We start from the raw sequence: 26,348 nt of genomic DNA on the forward strand, positions 1-26,348 counted from the left end.
CAAAGTTTAATAGAAATTCACACAAAGACTTTATGGACATCCCCCCCTCCCCTTTAAATGATGTCTCGTATTTTTTTTTTCGTTCCAGTTTTGCAATATTTTCAAAATTTAAATGTTAACTTTAATTATATTTTATATATGAAGATGTTACAGGGAATGCACAACATAACAAGTTGTTTAGTGAGGATTCAACTTCTCTGAAGACAGAGGAGGGACAGAAGACCTTCTTGTTGCCTTGGCAACAAGGTTTCTAGTTCTTTTTTTTCCCTGTGTAAATTGGAAATCCAGATATACATAAATGAAATTAGAGAAGACAAAGTTAAACATTTCTATACCGGTAATTTGTCCCAGTAACTCTACCAGTTAATGAAGGTAATTTATTCATCAAAAGCTACATATTCACCATAGGATGAGTTAACATAGCATTAAATTTCATTTTCTAGACAACATTTTATGTTTAAGAAATAAAATGCATAAAAGAAGTAATTTGCTTCTATATGGCACAAAAAAGATGCCATAAATTGAAATAAAAACTAATCAAAGACCTCTCAACTATGACAGTTTATGTTTATCCTAGAAAAAATAAGCTTGATTAGACCATCTTTAAAAAATTGTTTGTTTGTCCTTTCCGACCGACTGACTAAAAATGGCCGAATCTAAACTTTTTTTATCCTCCAGGAAACAATAATTTTTTATTCATTCCAAAGTTTTTTCATCCCATTAATAACTATTTTATCTTCATATTCGCAAGTATTTTTGAATTATATATATAAAATTCCCTAACTACCTACCCACCTCTTTTATCCTGAGTTGGGAGAAGGCATGCAAGCAAACATTTTTTTTAAAGCTGGCCTTAATCAATAAAAATTAAAGCTGGAATGTTATCATGTCATTTTATAATTACAAAAATGGACAATATAACAAGAATTTGGCACATAATCAAGAGACATTTTACATGTATTCCTATCACCTTTTTAATACACATACCAAAATCTTACAAATACTATGCACTTCCTGGAAGATTGAAAGTTATTACTAAGTACTCACTAAAAATATAATTTCACACAGTCTAAACATTAACAAAGAATAAGGCAAGGTGTTACATAATAATGATTCTTGAAACTGACTCTGTGAACCTGAGAAAAAAAGAGGACACTTTAAGACCAATGCATTTTATAAGATTTTGGGACACAATCAAAGCCACTGTTTGGTTAAGTAGAGAAAATAACATGATTGTATTGATTTTAAAAGTTTGAAAATGTCTGGTTATATTTACTTCTCATTAAGACTGCTGGCAACTCTTTTCCCTATGATAACTATGGCAACCACAGCTCCTAATCCAAGAGTGACCTTGACAATTGTCCTTGACCTGCTTTCCTTTGGTTTGATGCGTGGAAGGACGCTGGAGGGCCCATAAGCTGTTGTAGCAAGTTCCTGTGCAGACACAGCCTGAGGTCGAAGGTGAAATAGCACTTCATTTGCAGCTCTGAGGCCCGACTGGACTGCACCATTCATAAAGCCGCACCAAACTGTGGCCGATTCTGTCCCAGCAAAATGAATCCTGAGAATTTTCAAAAACTTTCAAATAACCACAAAACAGCAAACCCCCCCCCCCCCCCACCCCCCACCCCTCCCAAAAAAAAAATCTGTTTCTCAAATGTAACCTCTAAAACAAATTAAAACAATCATACTTCTCAATTTATGATGATTTCTAAAAACCAAACAGTATATCCTGTTTCTTGGAAGTAAAAAATAAGGGAACTGATGCAAACAACCTAGTACATGAGGATATTTTTATATTAATTTGACAACATGTAGTGTCACTTTTGAGAGTAATTTTTAAAACCTATATCAGAAATTAAACAAACATATTTTAAACTACATGATGTGGCATGCAGATAAATTTGGAAAAACAAGCAAATTCAAAGAACTGTGGTCTCCCTCTTTCGGTGTCTTAGTGGATGGGATGCTATTATTTATGGCATATTGTAACTGTCTTGTTTGTGTGTCCTGTCTTGTCTGTGCATCATACAAAAAAGACATAAACTATTGAATAAATAACAGTTATGGCAAAGATTTGTCAAATGTAAATGCCATATCTTCTCTCAATCAAAAGCTATCAAACGTGAAGGTCAAAGTCACAGGGTCAAATATCAGCACATTCGGAAACATTTTACACAGGTAATACACTTGTCAAATATGAATGCCCTTTCATATGTCATTTAAAAGTAATCGCTAAAATTAAAATTTTTGAAAATTAGGTCAAACATGACGGTCAAGGTCAAGGGGTAAAAAATCATAGCATGCTCGGAAACATCTTGTCATAGGTAATGTACATATATAATATGAAAGCCCTATCTTTTTCTCAATCAAAAGTTAAAAGCAAAGATAAGTTTTTTGATAAGTAGGTCAAACTTCAAGGTCATGGGGTCAAAAAAGCATAGTATTCTTGGAAAGGTCACAGGTAATGTACATGTGAAATATGAAAGCCCTTTCTCTTCTCATTCAAAAGTTATGACCAAGGTTAAAGTTTTTGTGACAGACTGACAGAATGACAGATGAATGAGATTTAATGTCCCCTCGTTTTCGCAAAAGTGGGGAACAAAAAATTATGTGCATGTAGTTCTTGAGAAGATTTTGGGGATTTTTTCCTACATATTTCAATGTAAGGATTTGGACTCCTGTTCTTTTATCATTCCCATACCCTGGCAGCCATAGGTTTTAAAAAAAAAATGAAGTTTTCATATAGGTATTTATCATTTCTGGCCAAATTGTTCTTATAACCTTGTAGTTTTTGAGAAAATGATTTTAAAATCACTTTGAGTATAAACTTTGATGTACACTTAGTCTACTGCAGTTTCATCAATGGTACTGGGGATCAAATTTTGTGGTTTGGACAAAAAAAATTGAGGATATGCAGATTTGTGGATAGCTAACTTGTTATATTCTCATATATTATCTGAATGGCTACTTCTCAAAAATAATGTGTAGGTACCTATTGAAGGGAAGTCTAAGTCCTGCAGCAAAGTAAGCCATTGCCCCTGGTCCTACGGTACATACAGGACAGCCTTCATTATAGGACTCTACACTCCAGTCTTTTTCTACATAGTCCAGATAATTCCGAGCCTCGGGTCCTAGGAAATCTGACAAGGATTTTAACACTGCGGATCTCCTGTCTTCTTCCTGTAACAGCACATTTAACTTAATAATCTGTCATTCTCATTGGTCAAGGATTTAAAAATTTGAAAATGTACATGTACGTTTTAAATTAATTAAAAATTCACTTTATGTATATTACTTTTGTGAATCTTTTTTAGTTGATCAATTTACAGAAAAAAAATTAAACATGAAGTTAAAAAGAGTCTATATTTTGTGGAGGAGGTTCTCTCTAGATGTCAATGCTTGAAACTGATTGGACATGAACAGAATATTCAATGTCATCGTGCTTTGAAAATGTCCTGCCACATGTCAACATTATATTTACAAGAGTAAAACTTTTGAAATGAATATTATTTCAAATACACTTGTATACCGGTAATCAAAAGACAAAAAACTGTCTTTTGATATTTGTCATTTATTTGACATCAGAGTTGTAAAAGAAAAATCTACAATCTTAATTTAAGTGGTTCTGTTGAGGAAGTCAGAGAAGTAAATCAGTTAAAGACAAAGTTAGACAATGGGACAGACAAATAGAGAAATGGACTACATGTAAACTTCATTTATAATAGCTCACTTGAGCTTTTGGGCTCTGTTAGCTGAAAAGGTAGATGCATAACTTTGACAAGAAGAAATGAAATACACTCTAATTGCAAAGTATTATTTCCTAAAGGGCAAATTGTTTAATTACATTATTCTTTACTTTCAATGCAAATCTAACCTTTTGATTGCCCCACTGTATGGCAGGTGCCCCTCCCAGAAATGTTACTATGGCAGCATTTCCTCTGGCTGATGTGGCATCATATGCAATACAGAGTGGACCCCTATCACATTCAGTTGACATACTAGGTCCACCATTGGTTACAAATTCTCCTGATAAACCAGCTTTCCTCCAGAATGCCTGAATGATGTCAGATCATGTCAATGAGCTATTAGTCAACATTATTAAGGTAAATACAAAGAAAATATTAAAACTAAACATGATTTGTAAAAGGAAGAGTGTCATCTTTGTTTGCCATATTAATCTTCTCAAGATTATCCTTCTCCAGCCCCTACAAAAGTCAGCTTTGTTCACGTTTTCATTTTGCATCACAGAGTTTATACCTAAACAATGTCTATTTCATTGTCATTGTGATATACTTTGGTGCAACAAAATAACTTCTGTGTCAGGGGAAAAAGTTACCAAAGAGAAGATATTCAATATCAGTTGTACAGGCCAATGAGTTGCAAAGTGAAATAAATACTTATGAATGTTCACTGAACTAAAACGTAAATAAAAAGGAAAATGTAAGATGTACATGTTCTTAAATCCAGCAGCAACCAGGTAAAAGCAATCAGATGTAATGAATGCAAAGGGTTTACATGCCCTAGTGCTGCGAAAAGAGATAGGAAAACTTATATGGCATACACTCCTATTTGTGAGTCATATTCTGATTTAAGGATGACGGACCTAATTCAAAATTTCACGCCACTGCGCAGAAAACTGCGCATATGCCTTGAATCAAATTGACTTAATTATGTATTGCAAAAGATAAAAAATATATATTCTTAATTCTTTTAAAGATATTCAAACGTTTCCTCTCAATTCAAAAATATTGTAAATATTTCGATTTATACTCATTTGTTGATTTTATAAATAAATGATTTATTTGGCCAATTAAGTTATTTTCATTTAAAATTTCCCCCAAAATGTGCCCTACATCTGAGTTCAACATGCCCCCTGAAAAATCTAAGCCAATGACCCATTTATTTTTTGGCATAATTTGCTGGTAAATTGTCTTGTTCACATTGTCATTTAATATGAATAAAAATTCTTTTGCAGAATTTTTTCAATGATCACTCTTATACCCTACACTGGCAATTTCCCATTACTTCCTATAGTAATTATCGATTTCCATCGCCAACTTTTGAAATGCTCCCCATTAAAAATCTACATCGATGACCATATGATTTTTTTTTATTGATTTTAACTCACCAAAGGACACTTTACCTCATATTAAAATTTGAATAAAAAATCTATTGCAGAAATGAATTAGGTCCGTCGTCGTTAATATTATTTGTGCAAAATTGTAGTGAAAAAATTAAAAAGTATCAAGAAAAATACATGTACTTCATATTTCTATTTTTTTAATCTATTCTATAAACAAAAACTTAACTGAATAAGAATAATAAACTGCTGAAAAATAAAATTAAAATAACATTTACCTCTCTGTAAGTGACAATTACTTTGATTAGATTCCCAGCAGGCATCCTTTTTATGAGTTCTCTTTTGCTTGAAGGTAGCAAAGGGTCAAACTGAATTTTATCTACAGGAAATGTAAAAGAAAAATAAGGAAAAAAATCAGATCCACTCAATGTGAAGGGGAAAACTCTAGATTTTTATGAGGTATTCATCAGGATCATCATATGATGAAAAGCTCTCGTTTTCAGTTGCTGTGCCTAATAAGGACTAGTTCAAATAAAGTCGACAGCACTGTAGAACCAGAAAGTTCACCCATCTTTCAAAGAAATTGTCTGTTTGCCTTCTCATGACTGACAGACTAAAAATGGCTCGACTCAATTTTTTTTTCGAAACCTTGAGGAAATGTTTGGTATAAATTATTCATTCCATTCCAACATCCCATTAACAACTATGTTATTTTATCAATATCTCCGATTTCAATAGATTTTAAAAATTTAGCAATGATGTTGAAAATCTATGAAATTTTTTTTCTTTTTATTAGATCTCAGTTTGTCACATTAATGAAAAGTAAATGTAAAATGGACTAAGATTTACTTGTGGGACTTACTTGTCATGTTGGGTGGAATAGCCAGGACTAATCTGTCACAATTGTACACATCCCCCTTCTCTGTTGTCACAGTCACACCACCATTTTCCCCCTGTAACATTTCAAAATGATACCCAGTTGACAAAAAGTAAAGTAGTGGAAATACTGTAAAAGCAAAAATATTTGTGGGGGATTAAATTTCATTTATTTTGTTGTTAACAATTATCAATGATATTAAATCCAAAACGAAATTTTTATATGACTATATATTGAATAGGGTTACTTTCAAAACAATGAAATTAAATGCCAACAAAACTATTTTAGATGACAAATCAACCAAATATTATCCCCACAAAAATTTGTGCTCCTACAGTAGTACTTATACAGGTATTAACTAGAAGCATTGTGAGCGAGCTCATAAAATAATAACCCTTGACTGCAACTGAAGTGCCCAAAAACTGTAAATATGACCTTGAACTTGACAAAATGACTTCGATTGAAACCAGAAGTCTCTGATGAGACTGTAGCTCTACTGGTCTGTATGTATAACAAACTTAGAAAGGAAAAGAAGCACTTGGACTTGAAACTTTGCAACATGCAGCAATAAATAGAATTATGTATCTAAATGTATCTACTTGTGTGCCAAGTTATATTAAAATCAGAATAAACCATAGGAGGAATTGCGTTTTAAAGGAATTTCACAGATATTTCTATTTTTAGTAACCATGGCAACACCTTCATCAAAATCAAATACATGTACCAATATACAATATTATGTATCATAGTGTATTCTAATTGTGTGCCAAATTAGATTGAAATCAGACCAAAACTGTAGCAGGAATAACGTTTTAAAGGAATTTTACAGAAATTTCTTTTTTTAGTAACATTGGCAAAACCATTCATCAAAATCAAAAACCAATTCTTCAAATTATGTAGTGTAGTCTACTTGCATGCTATGTTATACTGAAATCAGACTAAAACTGTAGGAGGAATTGCCTTTTCAAGGAATTTCACAGATATTTTTATTTTTAGTAACCAAGGCAACACTGTTCATTGAAATCAAATACCGATGCAGAAAATTATGTATCTTAGTGTAGTCTACTTGTATGCCAAATTATATTGAAATCAGACCAAAACTGTAGGAGGAGTAGCATTTTGAAAGTACATGTATTTCTATTTTTAAAATACCATGGCATAACCATTCATCAAAATGAAAAACCGATGCACTAAATTATGTATCTTAGTGTTATCTACTTTTGTGCCAAGTTATATTGAAATCAGACTAAAACTGTAGGAGGAGTAGTATTTTAAAGGGATTTCACAGAAATTTCTATTTTTAGTAACCATGGCAACACCGTTCATCGAAATCAAAAACCGATGCACAAAATTGTGTATCTTAGTGTCCTTTACTTGTGTGCCTAGTTATACTGAAATCAGGCCTAAAATGTAGGAGGAGTAGAGGTTTAAAGGAATTTCACAGAAATTTCTATTTTTAGTAACCATGGAAACATCATTCATTTAAATCAAAAACAATGCACTAAATTGTGTAGCTTAGTGTAGTCTATTTGTGAGACAAGTTATATTGAAATCAGACTAAAACTGTTGGAGGAGTAGCGTTTTAAAGGAATTTCACACAAATTTCCATTTTTAGTAACCATGGAAACATTCATCAAAATCAAAAACCAATTCAAAAAATTGTGTATCTTAGTGTACTCTTCTTTGTACTCAATTTGAAAAATTGTTTACAGACAGATCGACAGCTAGACAGATGGACGGACGTCGGACACCTTACTATCGCATAAGCTCTTCTGATCTCTGTCCAGTACAGCTTAAAAAAAAAGATGTACTCTGATCAATAGTAATCTTAGAGTGAAATATGGACATCCATCCATGAAAGAAAAAGTGAGCAAGCTCACATACCCCACGCTCCCCCAAAACTCAACAATGCAACACATAATGAATGGCACAGTGCATTTTAAATACACAGTATAATTCAAAAAGGGGCATTACTTGCAAAAAATCATCACATCAAAACTTCTTGCATATAAGGACATTCAAATCTTTGTATGTTACAAATTTAATTGGGCTAAAGTTTCTAAATAAATAATGGAATCAAAATTTCTTGGAAATATACAAATCTATACATTGTGTCTGAAATACCTACAAAGTTTCAGGAAATTCAGTGCAGGAGTTATGCTGACAAACTGTTATTTAAATTCCTTAGTGATTTCGATTTGTTAATGAGTGTAAGTCCATGTCCAACACATGACAATTTACACATTTAAATAATTGATGGAAACAAAATTATGATGTAGTCATATGAATTTGTTTATATACTGTACTTATGAAATTATTTAAGGCAAAGCACCAATTTTTTGAAGGGGGGACTGAGAACTATCCAAGATTGTGTGTGTGTGTGTGTGTGTTAAATCATTAATATTTTGATCTCAAAATCAACAGGGGTCTTTTAAGGTCATAAAATATTTCACATAAAATTTCATTACAAATGCTGATTCCAGTGGATTTCCTTATTACCTAGCTGGGAAGTTTCTTCAATAATATGCAAAACTCTTAAGGCAAAAATAAAGGAATCAGAATTTCCTGGTCATATGCACATCTACACATTGTGTGCTAAATATCTGCAAAGTTTAACCAAATTCTGTGCAGCGGTTTAAGAGGAGTTGCGCTGACAAACTGTTCATCTCTATATTCATAATATGGCCAAAAATCTAAGTTGAAAAGTGCCGAAATTCCCAGGAAAATAATGGAATCAGAATTTCCTGGTAATATGCACATCTACACATTGTGTGCTAAATATCTGCAAAGTTTGACGAAATTCTGTGCAGCTGTTTAAGAGGAGTTGCGCTGACAAACTGTTCATCTCTATATTCAAGATATGGCCAAAAATCTAAGTTGAAAAGTGCCAAAATTCCCAGAAAATAATGGAATCAGAATTTCCTGGTAATATGCACATCTATACATTGTGTCCTAAATATCTGCAAAGTTTGACGAAATTCTGTGCAGCGGTTTAAGAGGAGTTGCGCTGACAAACTGTTCATCTCTATATTCAAGATATGGCCAAAAATCTAAGTTGAAAAGTGTCAAAATTCCCAGAAAAATAAAGGAATCAGAATTTCCTGGTCATATGCACATCTACACATTGTGTGCTAAATATCTGCAAAGTTTGACGAAATTCTGTGCAGCGGTTTATGAGGAGTTGCACTGACAAACTGTTCATCTCTATATTCAAGATGCGGCCAAAAATCTGAGTTGAAAAGTGCCGAAATTCCCAGAAAAAATAAAGGAATCGGAATTTCCTGGTAATATGCATATCTACACATTGTGTCCTAAATATCTGCAAAGTTTGACGAAATTCTGTGCAGTGGTTTATGAGGAGTTGCGCTGACAAAAAAACAGGACTGACTGACTGACTGAAGGACAGGTCAAAAAATTATACCTCACGCAACTTGTTGCGTGGGGTATAATTAGAAAACTACAGACCTGACATGAATTTAACATTTTTTTATATGTGACCTTGAACTTCATCAAATCATCAAGCAACCATAGTTCAAGGTCAAGACACACCTTCAGGTCATAAACAACCTTTGCAGGAGGTATGCAAAAAGTGGTAGATCAAATTAGAATTTTATACTTTTCCTGCCAGTGACCTTGAACTTGCTGCAATGACCTTGGGACAAGGTCAAGGCACACTCACAGGTTATAAACAATCTGTGTACCAAGTATGAGTTTTCAATGATTCTTCATCACATAGCCCGGACAAGAATTTAATACTTTTTTTCTGCCAGTGACCTTGAATTTGCTGGAATGACCTTCAAGGTCATGACAAATCCTCAGGTCATAAGCAATCTTTGTACCTAGTATGAACTTCCAATGATTCTCCATTACTAAGTAATAACCCTGAATGAAATTGGACTAAAATTAAATTCAGGAGAATAATTTCAAAACTATTTTCTACAACACATAGAGTAAATGTTCTGTTCTTTTGTAATATTATTTAAAAGTAATCACTCTCTACTTTGTTTAGTATGTCAGGGCCTCAACATTAGTTGGAAACGGGATAATTTGCATAATGGGCGAATTATGCAAATTATCCTGTTTCCAACTAATGTTATGCATAAATTATCCTATGTTTCCAACTGTCGTTGATCTCCCTGGCATACCCAAGAAATTAGACAGTGATTCCTTATATTTACATTTATGTGAAAAATGTAAATACATATTTTTAAAAATCCTGTGTAATAGATTAAAGATATACAAGGCATTTCATGCTATTTTTCATCGTCCCCACCAAGTTTAGACACAAAGACAGCAGCGAGATACCGGTACGAACATGCATGTTAGTCACTTGACCTTTCACTTTGTGAAATATACATTCAGTTGTAAATATCGAGAAACCAACACACTTGACTTTCAAAGAGTATCAAATAGAGTATCAAATAGAAAAACAGTTGGAAATGTAAATATTAATCCACAACATTACTGTACATCTTAAAGGATTTCTGCTTATCATTAAAAGAATATACAATACATGTATATCTCTATCTTGTTTAGACTAACTAACCTGTATGATTTTGCTGACAGGTTGTTGTAGCTGAACACAAGAGGGAGGGAGGGAAGCTGCTAACTTCTGACTGATCTGCTGGGCTCCTCCCTACAAAAATTACATAAAAATATCCAGTTTCTGATGTTTAAACCTTCACAATGCACTACTTAAAAAAATTGTGGATAAAAGTTGGCTTGAAATATTTCTTCCCAGAAATTTATCTTTTAACTGAATACTACTACAGTAATTTACTCAACAACAAAAAAAAAAGAAAGAACCTGCCTGCTACATTTTATTTTGAAAATTTTGGCCAGAGAAACTAACAATAATTTGTTGGTCCAAACATATTTTATTTTACCATGCATAAAACAGAATTAGCTTACAATAATTCTGTACTCCTGCGCTGTGTATTCTGTGGCCTCTATAAGATTTTTCAGACTGCCAGCACCACTCAAATAACTAATGTAGTACAAAACTGATATCTGCGATAACTCTATGCCAAACATACAGCGACTGGCAGTCTCAATGGTATCTTTTGCACCTGTTGAAGAAAACAAAATCCAGCTCATTAACCAGATTGATGAATATCCATATGGCTGTAGTTCTTTTCTCTGACAATATACCGGTAACAAGAAGAATATTGCAGTTCATATTTTGACTTAAATATGCTGGAGTAATATCTTTTTGTGACAAGACGTATGTTTATTTTTTTTATGTAAATGCGGTGGAATGGATTGTTTTCAGAAGAATGATTTTTTTCATTACTTCACAACACCATGTATAAAAGGCAGGGAAAAATTTTGGTCAGACTGTGACTCGAACCTAGGACCTCTCGATAACCTTGATGGTGGTCTAACTATTGAACTACCAGGCCAACATACCCAATCCCTGTAACACTCTTGTCCCCCTTTTCTTAAGGTCTGCCACACTGATAACTTCACTGAGACTCTTACAAACCACCCCTGGGTTTTTTTGTAGGTTGCCAATATAACAGGCATTTAAAAATGTCAGTCAGAATGGGACTCACCTTGGACCTCCCTACACATGTGGGTACTCTACTGACTGAGCTATTTGGCTGACATACCTAATCCCCTTTAAACATGAAATAAAACCTGAGCATTAGAAAAAATAAGGCATTTTAACCTTTAGTCCACATTTGGTTATTGATAAATGTGTCCATGGTCATGGCATCCCACTCAGCTCCATACGGACTCTGGTATGGATCCCGGATATCAACTTGCTTTCTCATCCACTCCAGCTACAATGAGATTTAAATAATGTACCTTAAAGTTCATTTACAAGGTGTGATTCATGTTTGAAAAGTTCATGTGAATATGGACATAGATTTCTCACACAAGCATTAACTTGAAGCATGTTAATAAATTATCGAAAAATTGAATACTGTAGAAGAACAAATTTTCGTGGGGATAAATTTTCATTGATTTGTCATCTAAAAAGGTTTTGTGGACATTAAATTTTGTTGTTTCGAAAGTAACCCTATACAATATATAGTCATTTAAAATTTTGTGTGGGATTTAATTTCGTTGATGATTGTTAACAACAAAATAAATGAAATTTAATCCCCCACGGAAATTTCTGCTTTTACAGTTTGTGATTACCTGTTGAACACGTGCAACAACATAAATTCTTATGCAAAAAAAATCAAAATATATTCACTTTTTCCAATAAAAAGTTGGTTTCATTGGAATGCTGATAGATTTTCCTGTTATACTCAAGAGTGAAAAGAGGAGGGGTGTTTCAAGAACTGATCTCTGATGAATTAATTTCCATAAAGCAGTATCCTAATACTTAAACCAACCTTGTACATAAATCTCTGGAGGTCAATCAGTGCTAGTGGAGACAGCGAGGGGATATCTGAGCTATAGCTGCTAATTCTGTCACTTCCCAGCTGCATAAACTTCTTCCCCTCCAGATACTGGACATGTGTGGACAGTTCCAGCTCCTCCAACAGGGCCATAATGTGGGGCTGACATCTGCAGTTTTGAAAAACATGAAATCATAACATGGTCAAACCATGCACATGCAATCAAAAACATAAGTAATTTAACATGTTCAAAGATTTTGATGCTCACCTAAAAGAATGTTATCTAAAAGTACAGCAAATTTCACATCATATTTTTTTTTTCTAGTTAGTGACTACATCCCAAGATCGATATCCATGCAAGTTTGGTTTAAGTAGGACTTATAGTTACTTGGAAATAGACCTACTTAAAAAACTTTTAACCTGTTTACTAATCAAGAAAATTTTAATCAGTTACAACATCCAAAGCAAGTTTGGAAGTTTTCATCCTTAGATGCACCATCTATGCAAGTTTAATCATAGCAGGTCATAATATTATATAGCTACTCCAAAAAATTACCATGGTTACTCATCTGGAAAATGTAGGTCAGATTCAGAATCCAAAGCAAGTCTAGAAGTATCCATTCATACATGTAGATACATCATCCATGCTAATTTGGTTAAAATATGGCTAAAATTCACTCATGTGGAAAATCTAGGTCAGATCCAGCATCCGAAGCAAGTGTGGTAGTGTGAATCCCTAGATGCATCATCCATGCAAGTTTGGTCCAGGTAGGACTTGTAGTTACTTGGAAATGGACCTGCTCCAAAATCTTAACCTGGTCACTCATCTAGAAAATCTAGGTCAGATCCAGCATCCAAAGCAAGTGTGGTAGTGTCCATCCCTAAACGCATCATCCATGCAAGTTTGGTCCAGGTAGGGCATATAGTTACCTGGGAACGGACCTGATCCAAAAACTTTAACCTGGTCACTCATCTGGAAAATCTAGGTCAGATCCAGCATCTGAAGCAAGTGTGGTAGTGTCCATCCCTAGATGCATCATCCATGCAAGTTTGATCCAGGTAGGGCTTTTAGTTACTTGGGAATGGACCTGCTCCAAAAACTTTAACCTGGTCACTCATCTGGAAAATCTAGGTCAGATCCAGCATCTGAAGCAAGTGTGGTAATGTTCATCCCTAGATGCATCATCCACGCAAATTAGGGGGTTTATAGTTACTTGGGAATGGACTAGCTCCTAAAACTTTAACAGGGATGTCGACGCTTATGCCAATGCCGGGGGTATAGCATAAGCTCATCTGGACTTTGTCGAGGTGAGCTAAAAACTGCAACTTAGTTATAAGCTAAATATAATGACTACGTCACATTTAGAAAACATATATCAGGTAGCTACTGTTGCTTGCAAATTTAAGTGCATACAAAGGGTGAATCAGTGGAAATTAATGAAGAGGTCAATGAAAGCAACTTTGTATCTGCCTTGCCAACCACCTTAAAACATGTTTAAAGAAACCCAAAACATGACTCAATATAATTTATGGACTCTTTTTATATATATCTTATGCTGATCTTTTTGCTAAATATTGTCCTAGAAATCTTAATGAAAAAAGTCCTTAATCATGTTAATCTTGAAATACACTAGCTATTATTTACCTCCCAACCCACTGACCTCCAAGGTCAAAATTATCTGTTCCATCTGCTGCTTTTAATGGTAAAGTTAATGTTCGTCCACCAACTCTGTCTACAAATAAAGGGGAAAAATTAATTTATTGGATTAAGGCATTCTTGCATGAAAATTCTGATGCCAAAATTTGTTTTCATTGAATTGTAACAGGAAAAGAGAAAATGTATGACTGGACCGAGAATCGAACCTGGGACCCCTGCATCACTAGTCAGGTCAGGTCCAACACAAGTCACACAATCTCTTGATTTAGCTATATAGCTTTATTTAGCTATAAAGCTTTATTAAGCTATTAAGAATAGCTTGATTTAGCTATTTTATCACACTTTTTTTTTCTTAAATATATTATTTTTTCAGCATGTACAAAAAGTTGCACCTTGGTGTAGTGATAATAATTCAAGCTAGCTTGAACTCTTCTGAAAATAATGCATGTTAAAATCATGCACTCATCAAACTGCGTCTCCTTGAGAGACTTTGTACTCAAAGTTCTAAAAGTTTTGAGGCTATATAAAGCAGTTAATTTGTGACCATGCACTTACTTCTTGAATGAAATTATAAAAGAGATCACTAAATTATGCTCATGACAACAAGATAATTGATTGCTAATAATTCAGCAAAATGAGAAGCAATCATACTTATCCACGCCTTAACGCACGCAAGAAAATGTACAGTTACTCAAACAATGGAAATTCTTCTTTTGCTTAAAAGTACTCAAAAGCTGCAACGTTTACAGGTTAAAACTATCTTTTAGTTTGGTTGCTTTTTTGATAGTTCATAGTACATCTATGAATAGTCAAATACTTGCGACTTTTTGTCTCATTCTTACAAAAAACTGCATATAAATAGTTTTATCAAGCGATTTCGAATAGCTTGATAAAGCTATTATAGTTATATTTCAAGCTATATCAAGTTAAATCACTGTTTTAAACAACTGTTACATAAACATTGCATTTACAAAGTTATACACTGTGACAATTTATAATTTTAGCTGGTTAAGTTACCTTTGGCTTCAAGCACAACAATCTGTAAAGATGAATCCTTTTTATGAAGTTGATAGGCAGCAGTCAGTCCCGATATACCCCCACCCACCACAACAACATCTACTTTCATTTTCGAACAACGAGTCATGCGGTGTCTAGTCAAATTTACGCCAGAGAAATCAATCATAGCTTGAGGTCTATGAAATAATATATTAGTCAAAATTGAGAGAGGTACACTATGAAGATGTTATCACAGTATAATTTGTTTGTATTTCATAAACGTTTTAAATCTAGTCATCATCACCTTGCAATTTACGTTTTGCATCTTAACTCAGTTTCAATTATTCTTATGCACTAATTTTTAGGGGAGGAAATTGACTCGGAACCGCGGGAATCGTTGTTCGAAAATGAATGTAGATGTTGTGGTGGTGGGTGGAGGTATATCGGGACTGACTGCTGCCTATCAGCTTCATAAAAAGGATTCATCTTTACAGATTGTTGTGTTAGAGGCCAAAAGTAACTAACCCAGTAAAGGTTATAAAATGTCAATATATGCAATGAAAAAAAATGTGATTCCACTCTTGTCAGGGACCTATATACTAAGTTAGTATATAGGTCCCTGCTCTTATGAACAGCTGATGAAATGTCAGATGTACAGTGTACCTGGTGTATACAACCTTTGAGATTCTTCTGACTCTAGGGTGCTTTTATACAAAAGTCAAAGTATAAAAGCAGAGGGTAAGAGTCAGGGGAATAAACAGTTTTTGCGTGCATGTGTGTGTCATTTGCTTATATGCAGTCTAGACGAACTCCAAAAACGGCGTGAACTCCGAAAACAAAGTCTTTGGCTCCATCATGCATTGCGGTAAAATGGCGTCCAATGTAAACAAACGGTGGATTGTCGTTCGCTTTCTCCAAATATACGGCTGCATAATGGCTGTATTTAGTGCATTGTGACTTTATTTCAATTTTTGTTGAATGGAAACATTTATTAAATTATTTTGTGGATACTGACTTACGTATCTATTGCTTCAAACTCTTGCATAATAGTAAATTGGATATACGACATCGAATTCAGTACTGTTGGTAAGAATTATTTTCTTATTTGATTTATTGTTCCCTTGATTTAAATTTTATGTCGTTCCTAAAATAAAGGTGCTTTTATTTGTTTTGAAGACACCCAGCTTGTGTTTATTTTAATCAGAAAAAACGTATTTTTCACCACGCAGCAGAGATATTCACAGGTTTATTTTTAGAAGACATGTTGCGACCTAAATTTCTAGAAGAGCGGTTTTTAAAGTTTTCATATTGATAGATTATAGTCATAAAAATGTTTTCACAATAATATTTGTTCGTATGTGATAAAAAAATCGGTAAATAACGATGGTAAGAACTTACATGTTAAATTCAGATGTCGTACACAAATAAAACACCGGATTGCTCATTTATGTGTAAAATTCAGTCAAGTTTTTAACAGTTACAATATATATTGTCCCATTTTGCATATATATATCCCTTTTACTATGCATATTTACTTCTCAAACGTATTATTTTCTCTGTAATTAATCTGACTTCAAACGCCAACTTTGAAAGTAAATATCTCCTTTTTTGCAAATAAAATAAAAAATCTGACAAATACGATCTCTTCCGAAGTCTTTTATTTAGCATTTCTGAGTACTGTCATAATTGCCATACTTTCCAAAACTTTGCACGGACAGTTTTTGTAGACCCGTCATTTTTGCCGAAAAATCGCCATTTTTTGTATGGGTGCGCATGCGCGGACTCTTTTTTCGGAGTCTTTTTCAGTCTCGATTTCTTACTTCCGGAAACGCTGTTTTTGGAGTTCGTCTAGACTGATATGAGTGACTTTATAGTTAATTTTTTAATTAAATCTGTTAATTTTAAAGTGAATTATTCAATTTAAAAGTAGTCTTCATCCACCTTCCAATGAAAAACAAATTGTGCAGCTGTCCATGAAATCATTTTCCCCTCTATCTTTAATAGACAAAGTTGGTGGACGAACATTAACGTTACCCTTAAAAGCAGCAGATGGAACAGATAATTTTGACCTTGGAGGCCAGTGGGTTGGAAGGTAATTATGCTCAGATTTTGACATAATTATTTATCTGTTTTAATTATATATACAGTAAAACTTGAATGTCTAATCTGTACACAACTGGTTCCACAGAAATTGGTGGGATTAGGCAACATTTCAGTTAGACAGCATTTGTTTTTTTTAAATTGGAGTTGACTGAAAGCTGGACTTGAAGTTAACATCATATCAGGCAAAAATTTCAGAATACACAACATCCAGATTAGACAAGTTTCACTGTATTTTTTCAAAATGAAGGAATTCCAGGAATTCTAAGATTCATACCTAACAATTAGATTTAATTAGAAAAAAAATGTATTGTTTTAATTGAATGGCTTTAATGGTAATATTTATGTACTAGTGTTTTTCTTGAGGGTTGGCAAATATAAATATATGCTTTTAGTTGAAAAAAAAAACATCTATTGACCCATATGTTGTAATATGCTGTACTATGCAGGCACAGGCAACTGTTACAATATCTGCTTAAAAATCAAAATCAGTTCAGTTTTTTGATTTTTTGCAGCTGTAGAATTGCAAATTATGTCACTAATGTGATTGTGCATATCATTAGAAGCATCTTTAAGTTATTAGATTTCAGTATTTTTGTTTATTTTTAAGGTCCCAGCCCCACATTATTGCCCTGTTGGAGGAGTTGGGACTGTCCACACATGTCCAGTATCTGGAGGGAAAGAAGTTTATGCAGCTGGGAAGTGACAAAATTAGCAGCTATAGCTCAGATATCCCCTCGCTGTCCCCACTAGCACTGATTGATCTTCAGAAGTTAATGTTCAAGGTTTGTGCAAGGAATAGAAACTGTACATATAGTTAGTGTGAAAGTGTAAATTTCCTTGTGTCACTATTTAAATCATTAGATAAATCTTGAATAAGGGGAGTGCTTCTATAATGGTAATATGAGTCAACACTTTATATATTGTTTATATTATATACAGTGCAACTGTTAGAGTGAGTACGGTAAATATTGTGTATTTCTGGATTACTCAGGTTTAGTTAACTTAGATTCATCTTTCCACAAGACATTTGTAATATCTAGACTGTGACATCACATGATTTTTAATGAGAGTTGCATTTGTGCAACAAAGTCTGAAAAGTGCAGAATTTTATCAAAAAGTGATAAATCTACAAGGAAAAACTGTTTTCTTGATTTAAAAGAAAATTGGAGACTATAACAAGGGTTTAAATCTGAGACTAAACAGGAGGAAAAAAGACAATGTGCAACGTTTTATTTTTCTGTCAGCTTTTTTTTTTTAATTTTTAATTTCCAACCAATAGGTTTTCATGAAAATTATAACTTAATGACTGTAATAATGAGAGGGGAAAATGGTGCATTAATTACTCCCATTTTTTCAACCCATATTTTTTAATTGCAGCTGGAGTGGATGAGAAAGCAAGTTGATATCCGGGATCCATACCAGAGTCCGTATGGAGCTGAGTGGGATTCCATGACCATGGACACATTTATCAATAAACAACTTTGGACTAAAGGTTTTTTAAAATGTTTGAAGGTTTTAATTGTCTAATTTTTAGAATTTTATATGATGTAAGACTAAATGTAAAGTGAATGACCAAATAGGAAATCAGTTTTATTTAAATCAAGGGAAACAAAATCTTGCCAAGAAATAAAAATAGATTAAATAAAATGATGTGAATGTATCAAAGTCATATATTGGTGATTGAAATTATTTTTTGTCAGTCAGTACATGTACATCAGCTAGGTCTTAGATATTATACAATATACATATACTGTACGTATCACAGAATATTTGCCCCGAGGTTACAGGAAAGCCCTGGCCCCAGGATCATGAAACAGACTTAGACTTAAGTCAAATTTTCAATTGCCTGTAAAATATTTATTAATTATTGAATTGATCTCTAAATTTGCAGATAACAACACTTTTGTATAGCAACATCGAAAAATATTTTAATTTTGTTGTGCTTGACTTTTACAATATTTTAGTACAACATAAAGATTTTGACTTAAGCTTAAGATGTATCATGATCCTGGGGCCTGGAGTGTTATGTCACCTGACGTGGAAGGCTCTTATTTTCATATAAAATAAAATTATGAACATGAGTCTACAGAAGTACATAGATAACTAAATTTTTGTGACACCTTATTTTCATGAGATGGACATTTACTCTTTTTATTAGCGAGACAAAATTTTTACAAATTGTAGTCACTGCTCTATATAATCTTTAGCAATACTACTATAAGCGAAAATGAAATTTTGGCGAGCAGACTGTCTCTCATAAATACGCGAAAATAAAGTTCTCGTTAATAAAAAGTTATTTACATATCTTGTCCTTTCTTAACGACCTTCAGTTGATATACTTTAATTATTGTCTTCTTTACCAGGTGCCAAAGATTCTATTGAGTCGGCCTGTCGTTGTGTGCTTGGTGTGGAGTTATCACAGATTTCTGTACTATACTTTATAAGTTACGTGAGTGCTGCTGGCGGTCTGAAGAATCTTGTAGAGGCCACAGAATACACAGCACAGGAATATAAAATTGTGGTAAGCAAATTCTGTACTAAACAAAGTGAAAGACATAACAGATGCTAAGGGTAATAACTGGTGATCTTTACAAAAAAATGCCGTAAGTTTTGTTTTTTTATCCCAAAATAGCATCTTTGCAAGCCATGGGGTTTTCTGTCCATTCTATTTGTGGAACTAGAGTGGACACAGAAATCTGTGGCTTGTGAAGATGGCAACAAAGTTGCACCAGGGGATACATGTAAAGTATTGGTAACTAGCCCAAATAATCATGCATCGATTCATCCTGGATTCATAGCAATGTTGTAAATCATCACTTTAGCTTTAAATCTTGCTACAGAGATGGATTTTAGGTAAAAGGAAGAGGCTTATTGATCCATAAGTTGAAAGGTTAAAGGTTACTTTGAGGGCAGTGATAAAAGTTTGACAACTTTTTCAACACAATTTTAGGTTGCTATGTGAGCTCTCAAGTTTCTTAAAATTGTTCTGAGATTGTAGTTGCAATAGAAAAATTGACAAATATCTAGACGAAAGGCATCGATTTCAACAATTTGTACATAATATGTGTATTATATTTTGAACACAGTATTAATTCACTAAATTGTGGTCATTGAATGCAGTAATGCGTTGCAAGGAATGAGCTGCTCTTTGGTGCCCATGTGTGTATGTGTGTGTGTTTGTTATGGAAAGTATCATTTTGTGTTTCCTACTTCAATTGCAAAAAGAGAAAAATATTGCAATTTTTGTTCACTCACAATTAAGCAATTAATTTTCATAAAATTTAAGTAGTTTTTTGCAAAATTCATTGATTTCTTCAAAATTGTTACAGGCAATTCTTATTAATTAAAGCTTTAGATATATGTAAATTACAAAGGTCAGGAAATCCAAAGTAATTTAAAAAAATATATTAAAAATAAATTTATATTAGTACTTAAACCTCTACAAACTATTTTATTTATTCTTGTGTTATTTTCACTCAATCACACATGAACCAGCTAATTTGCTTAACCAGGACATTGCGTTGATAAAGGGAGATAACTCTGTTGAGGGCAAAAGGGTGAAAATAAAATTAGAACAGAAAATTTTCAATATACAGTAATTTCATAACAAGTGAGTAAGGTTTTTTTTCACATCTCATGCACAAGATATTATTGTCCAGAATTGAGGAATTCTTCTGTATTTTGTAGGGAGGAGCCCAGCAGATCAGTCAGAAGTTAGCAGCTTCCCTCCCTCCTTCTTGTGTTCAGCTACAACAACCTGTCAGCAAAATCAGACAGGTCTAATTTAAATACCTTCTCTTAAAATCAGAAAATTGAAATGTCCTGTCAAAAATACATGTATTTTGTATGCTGTAAACCAACATTTATTTATATGTGACTAAGGTTTATTTTGTCAGAGCTTATTGTCAGAAAAAAAGTTTTATAAGCAATAATGAATTTGTTGAAAAGGTCTGTCTCTAAGCTGTCAGTAAACTGACTAGTATTTTGAAATTGTCCTTGCAGCAGGAAAATGGAGTGTTTGTGACAACAGAGAAGGGGGATGTGTACAGTTGTGACAGATTAGTCCTGGCTATTCCACCCAACATGACAAGTAAGTCCCTATGTGCACTGATTTACACTATATGTAACACAAAAGAATGTTTTTCTTTCATTGTTTTTCATTATGATACAGCAGCATTATACACTGTGTTGATTTTCATTTCCTTCCACTGCTGTTAAACTTTACCTAACATTACAAATAAAGTTCACTCTGTTGTGCCCTTTCCACCAACATTACAAGGTGCCCTTCCCACCAACATTACAAGGAAAGTCCACTCTTTTTTGCCCCCCTCCAACATTACAATTAAAGCCCACTCTTTTGTGCCCCCCCCCCCCCCCAGCATTACAAGTAAAGCCCATTCTTTAACCCCCCAACATATAAGTAAGGCACCCACTCATTTAATCCCTTTTTATCATTGCCCACACTATTGTTATGCTTCACCTAACATTGCAAGTTAGACTCTCTCTGTCTCATCCCCCCAAAAGGTAAGGTCTACTCTGTTTCATCCCACCTCCCCACATTTAAAATAAGGTCCACTCTGTTTCATCCCACCTCTCCACATATAAAATAAGGCCCACTCTGTTTTATCCCACCTCTCCACATATGAAATAAGGCCCACTCTGTTTTATCCCACCTCCCCACATTTGAAATAAGGCCCACTCTGTTTTATCCCACCTCTCCACATTTAGAAGAGATAGTCCCACTTTGTCATTATACTACACCTAACATGTTAAGCAATGTCTACTCCAAAATCCCTTCCAACATTGATTTTAATGTTGCTTTAAGGAGTTAAGTCTATTTCCTGTATTATTTTAAATTCTATTTTCATGGTTTGTAATTTGATTGTTTTCTTTTTCTAGAAAGGATACAGTTTGATCCTATCTTACCTTTCAGTAGACGAGAACTAACGAAGAGAATGCCTGCTGGAGATCTGACCAAAATCATTGTCACTTACAGAGAAGTATAGTCATTTGATCTTTTTTTTTTCATTTCAAAGCTACCAAAATTGTGTGCTTCTTATTGAGATGGATGTATACACTTTAAAATAATATACTAGGATATAATACTAGGATAATTTTGATTGCAAATCCTTCAACTGAATTGTGTATTGATTAAATCCAAAATGTTGCAGGCATTCTGGAGGAAAGCAGGTTTATCAGGAGAATTTGTAACAAATGGTGGACCTAGTGTGTCAACTGAATGTGACAGGGGACCACTCTGTATTGTGTATGATGCCACATCAGCCAGAGGAAATGCTGCCATTGTAGCTTTTCTGGGAGGGGCACCTGCCATACAGTGGAGAAATCAAAAGGTAAAAGGGTTCAAAAAGCTAGATTCTTCAGAATAATACAACAATTGTGGACTGTTTAGAAGGGAGATATTACAACTTTTCTCTATGTACTTAGTTTAACAGTGTTTCATGGAAAACACAATTACAATTTTTCCAATGGTTTAAAATAACTCTACTGTTATAGGAAGAAGACAGGAGATCTGCAGTGTTAAAATCCCTATCAGATTTCCTAGGACCTGAGGCTCTGAACTATCTTGACTATGCAGAAAAGGACTGGGGTGTGGAGCCCTACAATGAGGGCAGCCCTGTGTGTACTGTGGGGCCAGGGGCAATGGCTTATTTTTCCAAGGGTCTGAGACTGCCATTTAATAGGTAAGGATTGTTGTTGTGAAAGTTATGGTTTTGATGAAGGATTAGATACAGGTCATTCTTGAGTTTGTTGCGATCAGAAAAAATTTGCAAACATGAAAATAAAGAAAAAAAATCCCAAAAATTTCCATATTCATCTACAAAACATTGAATCTTCTATATACATATAGGTGTATGTGTATTTAGTATGTTTCTCTATTGTTGCAAAAATAATCCAAAAGTGGAAGGTATTATAATCAAAAATCTCGAAATTTACCCTCGTAAAATTCTATCTATTGACATTGACACCAGTTCTGTGTTTACACAAACAGGGTTCGACACTAACTTTTTAAGGCTTTAGTCCAGCCGGACTAGTGCTTCATTACTTTTACTAGTCCGCACGCGATTTTATTAGTCCGTCAAAAAAAGAAATATCAATGTTTTTTAACATTAATTTAACGTGACAATTAATATACATATTATTTTTTTAAATAATAAAAGTATTTACGTGAAATATATTGTTTCACAGATTCATTGAAATCTCGCAATCAGCAAGTACGATCGTATTCCCGATCTCGTTTTTTTTTTTTTTTGTCTTTACATTACATGTACATCCAAAACATCCAATATCTTTCTTAAAAGTGTCATACTAAATCATGATCGCTGAAACCTTATACCTCATATTTCAGTCGAAAAATTAAGAGCTGAATTGACCCGGCATTGCGTAACTACCCGTCAAAAGCTAGAAATCTAAAAATACACGAAGGGTTTTCCAGTAAAAGTTATCGAGATTCAGACATCGGTAATTTATTCATATTGTTTTTCAGAAATTTTTATTGATCCGTTCAGACTAATTAGCCACATATTTTATTAGTCCGAATGAAAATGTATAAGTCTGAGACTAATGGACTAACGTTAGTGTCGAACCCTGAAAAAACAAAAAAAAAATGTGTATTTTATTTTCAGGACATGAATTATATTTTTGTACTTGGGTTAGTTATTTACTTATAGGTTCACAGAGAAAATATTTGAACATTTCAGGATTCATTTTGCTGGGTCAGAATCAGCAACTGCTTGGTGTGGATATATGAGTGGTGCTGTCCAGTCAGGACTTAGAGCTGCCAATGAGGTTCTCTTTCGACTTCGACCTCAGGCTGTGTCTGCCCAAGAGCTTGCTTCTACAGCCTATGGACCCTCCAGTTTCTTGCCACCACAAACAAAACCAAGGAGAAGCAAATCAAGGACATTTGTCAAGGTCACTCTTGGATTGGGAGTTGTGGTTGCCATAGTGATTATGGGAAAAAAATTGGCCAGCAGTCTTAATGAAAAGTAAATAAAACGAGACAATTGCAAACTTACAATGGATCATTTTATGTTTTCTGCACTAACACTGTAATTGTATACAGGGTGTATTCTTCTCATAAACCAATCAGTGACTTTAATTAAGTCCCAAAATCTCACAAAATGCATTGTTCTTAAATTGCCCCAGTTTTTCCTCAGGTTTACAGAATCAGTTTCAAGAGTCGTTATTCTGTAAAGCTGTGACTTATTCTTCATTAATGTTTTAATTATATGAACTTTTATTCCTATGAGTATTAAGCAATAACCCATCTTTCAGGAAGTGTGTTGTTTTGTGCAAGATTTTGGTATGTGTATTAAAAAGATGACAGGAATGACATGTCTTTTGATTGTGCCAAATTTTTATTAGATTGTCCATTTTGTAAATACATGTATATAAAAAACATGATAACATTCCAGCTTTGATTTTTACAATCAATCAGGTTGACCTTATCTAGGGTTTATACATAAACTATTATTTTAATGACAATGTTGTTCCAACTTTTGTACCAGGTTTTTGTTTTTTTTTTGTTTTTGTTTTTGTATCTGTTTGTGCCATATAGAAACAAATGTGAAAAGTACTCTTTTTTTGTATTTTAACCAAATAATCTTTAAACTGAAAATAAATGCTATGACTTACTCATATTGTTTTAAGCTTTTGCTGGAATAAGTGCCTTACATTTACATTATTTAACAGAGTTTCTCAAGACAAACTGCCAAATTTTTAACTGAAAACACACTGAAAAAATTAGAATGACTTACTTTGAGAGTGATGTAGTAAAAGAGACTGAACATTCCAATGTCATTCTGAATTTGTTTACAATTGTTTACATAATTAACTTACTTAAAGCAGGGGATGTTAATTTGGGTCTGCCTGTCCATCTGTCCATCCATCTGTCTATCATGTTTGTAACCTATTTGTTTCTGGATGATATCTCTAAAAGTCCTTAAGATTTTGCAGAGAAATTTTATATCAGAACCCCTTATGACTTGAAGAAGACCCCTATTGATTTTGAGTTATCAAATTCACACATGATATGTTATGACAGGGTACACTTTAATTTCTGTGTGATATCTCTAGAACTACTTAAGTAAAATTTCATATTATAACTCCCTATAACTGACAGATTCTGAAATTAAAAGTCAAAGTTCAGGTCAGAAATTCATATGTTATGAAATGGTACACTTTAGTTTTCAGATGATAAACTTGAAACTAGGAGGGTTGAACCTAAAGTAATGCTACAACTGCTATAAAACCTTTAATAACCAATATTATATATATATGCATTACTTTTTACAATATTAAAATAAACACAATGTTGGGTTTCATCTATCGCCGCATGTCAACAATGCACCGACGTCATTCTCTTTGGCACTCAATTTAAGTTCATCTGCAACAAAGATCTACACAGAATGGAATGAGTTTAGAAATAACATTTGGAAAAAGTTAAAATAATTTTAATACAACAACTGAAAAGAAGACACTTTATAGCAAAATGGCACTAAAGATTATTAAAGGTGCTTAGACACAGATTTGAAGTTTATATTTTCTCAAATTTTCTGTATAATATCACAACTTATATGTTGCTATAGAATTTCACACGAAAATAAAATTAAAAATTTATTTAATCTGGAAATTATTGAAACTACGAATTTCGGGAGGCGTTTGATTAACACACCCTTGAAGTTCATATTTACTCAATATTTTTCATTAATAAACAACAAAATTGCTACTTTTCTTAAGTAATAAGGATAAAGTTAAAATTTGTGAAAGTGCAAGGATGTGTCTATCAAACGCGTCAAGAAATTCGAAGTTGCAATAACTTCCAGATAAAATAAGATTTTTATCAAATTTTCGTATGAAATGCTATAGCAACATATAAGTCATGAAATTATACAGAAAATTTGAGTAAATATGAACTTCAAATCTGTGTCTAAGCACCTTTAAAGGTGCTTAGACACAGATTTGAAGTTTTTTTAATATTGTTACAAACATTTTAAAATGACTTCATTATTTGCCAAAACATTTGTTTCATTCTGGAATAAAATGGTTTCTTCAAAACTTAGCCAAACACAAATTTAAGAAAAGTAAGGCCAAGGTCAAAGAAAAGGTCAAGATGGAGCAATTTGATGAAGTTGAATAGCTCTTATCAATATGTATCAGCATATAAGGTTTGATAAAAATAACTTGAATAGTTTCTTTAAAACTGAGCTAAACCTAAATTAAAGAAAAAGATGTCAGGGTCAAAGGAAGGTCTAGGTC

The 26,348-nt window shown here is 33.4% G+C and overlaps 2 protein-coding genes across 3 annotated transcripts; one reads left to right on the forward strand and one right to left on the reverse strand.

Moving 5' to 3' along the window:
* Positions 1-522: 522 nt before the first annotated feature.
* Positions 523-15,099, reverse strand: LOC133190444 (probable flavin-containing monoamine oxidase A). Its single transcript, XM_061326088.1, has 12 exons — positions 14,988-15,099; positions 13,959-14,046; positions 12,308-12,482; positions 11,632-11,746; positions 10,872-11,029; positions 10,507-10,596; positions 5,946-6,036; positions 5,362-5,462; positions 3,878-4,057; positions 2,996-3,183; positions 1,277-1,561; positions 523-1,136 (listed from the first exon to the last, which is right to left on the reverse strand). Exons 1-12 carry the CDS (start codon positions 15,094-15,096, stop codon positions 1,100-1,102), a joined length of 1,617 nt encoding a protein of 538 aa, XP_061182072.1. The 5' UTR covers positions 15,097-15,099; the 3' UTR covers positions 523-1,099.
* Positions 15,100-15,360: 261 nt separating this feature from the next.
* LOC133190445 (probable flavin-containing monoamine oxidase A) lies at positions 15,361-24,644 on the forward strand. 2 transcript variants are annotated; one of them, XM_061326090.1, is made up of 11 exons: positions 15,361-15,482; positions 16,971-17,058; positions 17,677-17,851; positions 18,447-18,561; positions 19,433-19,590; positions 20,757-20,846; positions 21,072-21,159; positions 21,969-22,069; positions 22,241-22,420; positions 22,584-22,771; positions 23,789-24,641. In XM_061326090.1, exons 1-11 carry the CDS (start codon positions 15,374-15,376, stop codon positions 24,078-24,080), a joined length of 1,584 nt encoding a protein of 527 aa, XP_061182074.1. In that variant the 5' UTR covers positions 15,361-15,373; the 3' UTR covers positions 24,081-24,641. The 2 variants fall into 2 exon arrangements, with proteins under 2 accessions (XP_061182074.1, XP_061182075.1); XM_061326091.1 differs by having other exon boundaries at positions 15,371-15,500; positions 23,789-24,644.
* Positions 24,645-26,348: the final 1,704 nt, after the last annotated feature.

This window comes from Saccostrea echinata, unplaced genomic scaffold (genome assembly GCF_033153115.1).
Source record: "Saccostrea echinata isolate AGI-Se365-2 ecotype Australia unplaced genomic scaffold, CSIRO_AGI_Sech_v1 ptg000022l, whole genome shotgun sequence".
Taxonomy (NCBI): Eukaryota; Metazoa; Mollusca; class Bivalvia; order Ostreida; family Ostreidae; genus Saccostrea; species Saccostrea echinata.

Bases quoted from the DNA above. Each gene is read 5' to 3' on its own strand.
- LOC133190445 (XM_061326090.1), top strand. From the start codon at position 15,374: ATGAATGTAGATGTTGTGGTGGTGGGTGGAGGTATATCGGGACTGACT. The intron at 21,160-21,968 runs GTAAGTCCCTAT...TTCTTTTTCTAG, and splicing joins TATTCCACCCAACATGACAA to AAAGGATACAGTTTGATCCT. The intron at 22,421-22,583 runs GTAAAAGGGTTC...CTACTGTTATAG, and splicing joins TACAGTGGAGAAATCAAAAG to GAAGAAGACAGGAGATCTGC.
- LOC133190444 (XM_061326088.1), bottom strand. From the start codon at position 15,096: ATGAAAGTAGATGTTGTTGTGGTGGGTGGGGGTATATCGGGACTGACT. The intron at 12,483-13,958 runs GTAAATAATAGC...TCAAAACTGCAG, and splicing joins GGAGGTCAGTGGGTTGGGAG to ATGTCAGCCCCACATTATGG. The intron at 3,184-3,877 runs GTTAGATTTGCA...GTGCTGTTACAG, and splicing joins TACAGTGGGGCAATCAAAAG to GAAGAAGACAGGAGATCCGC.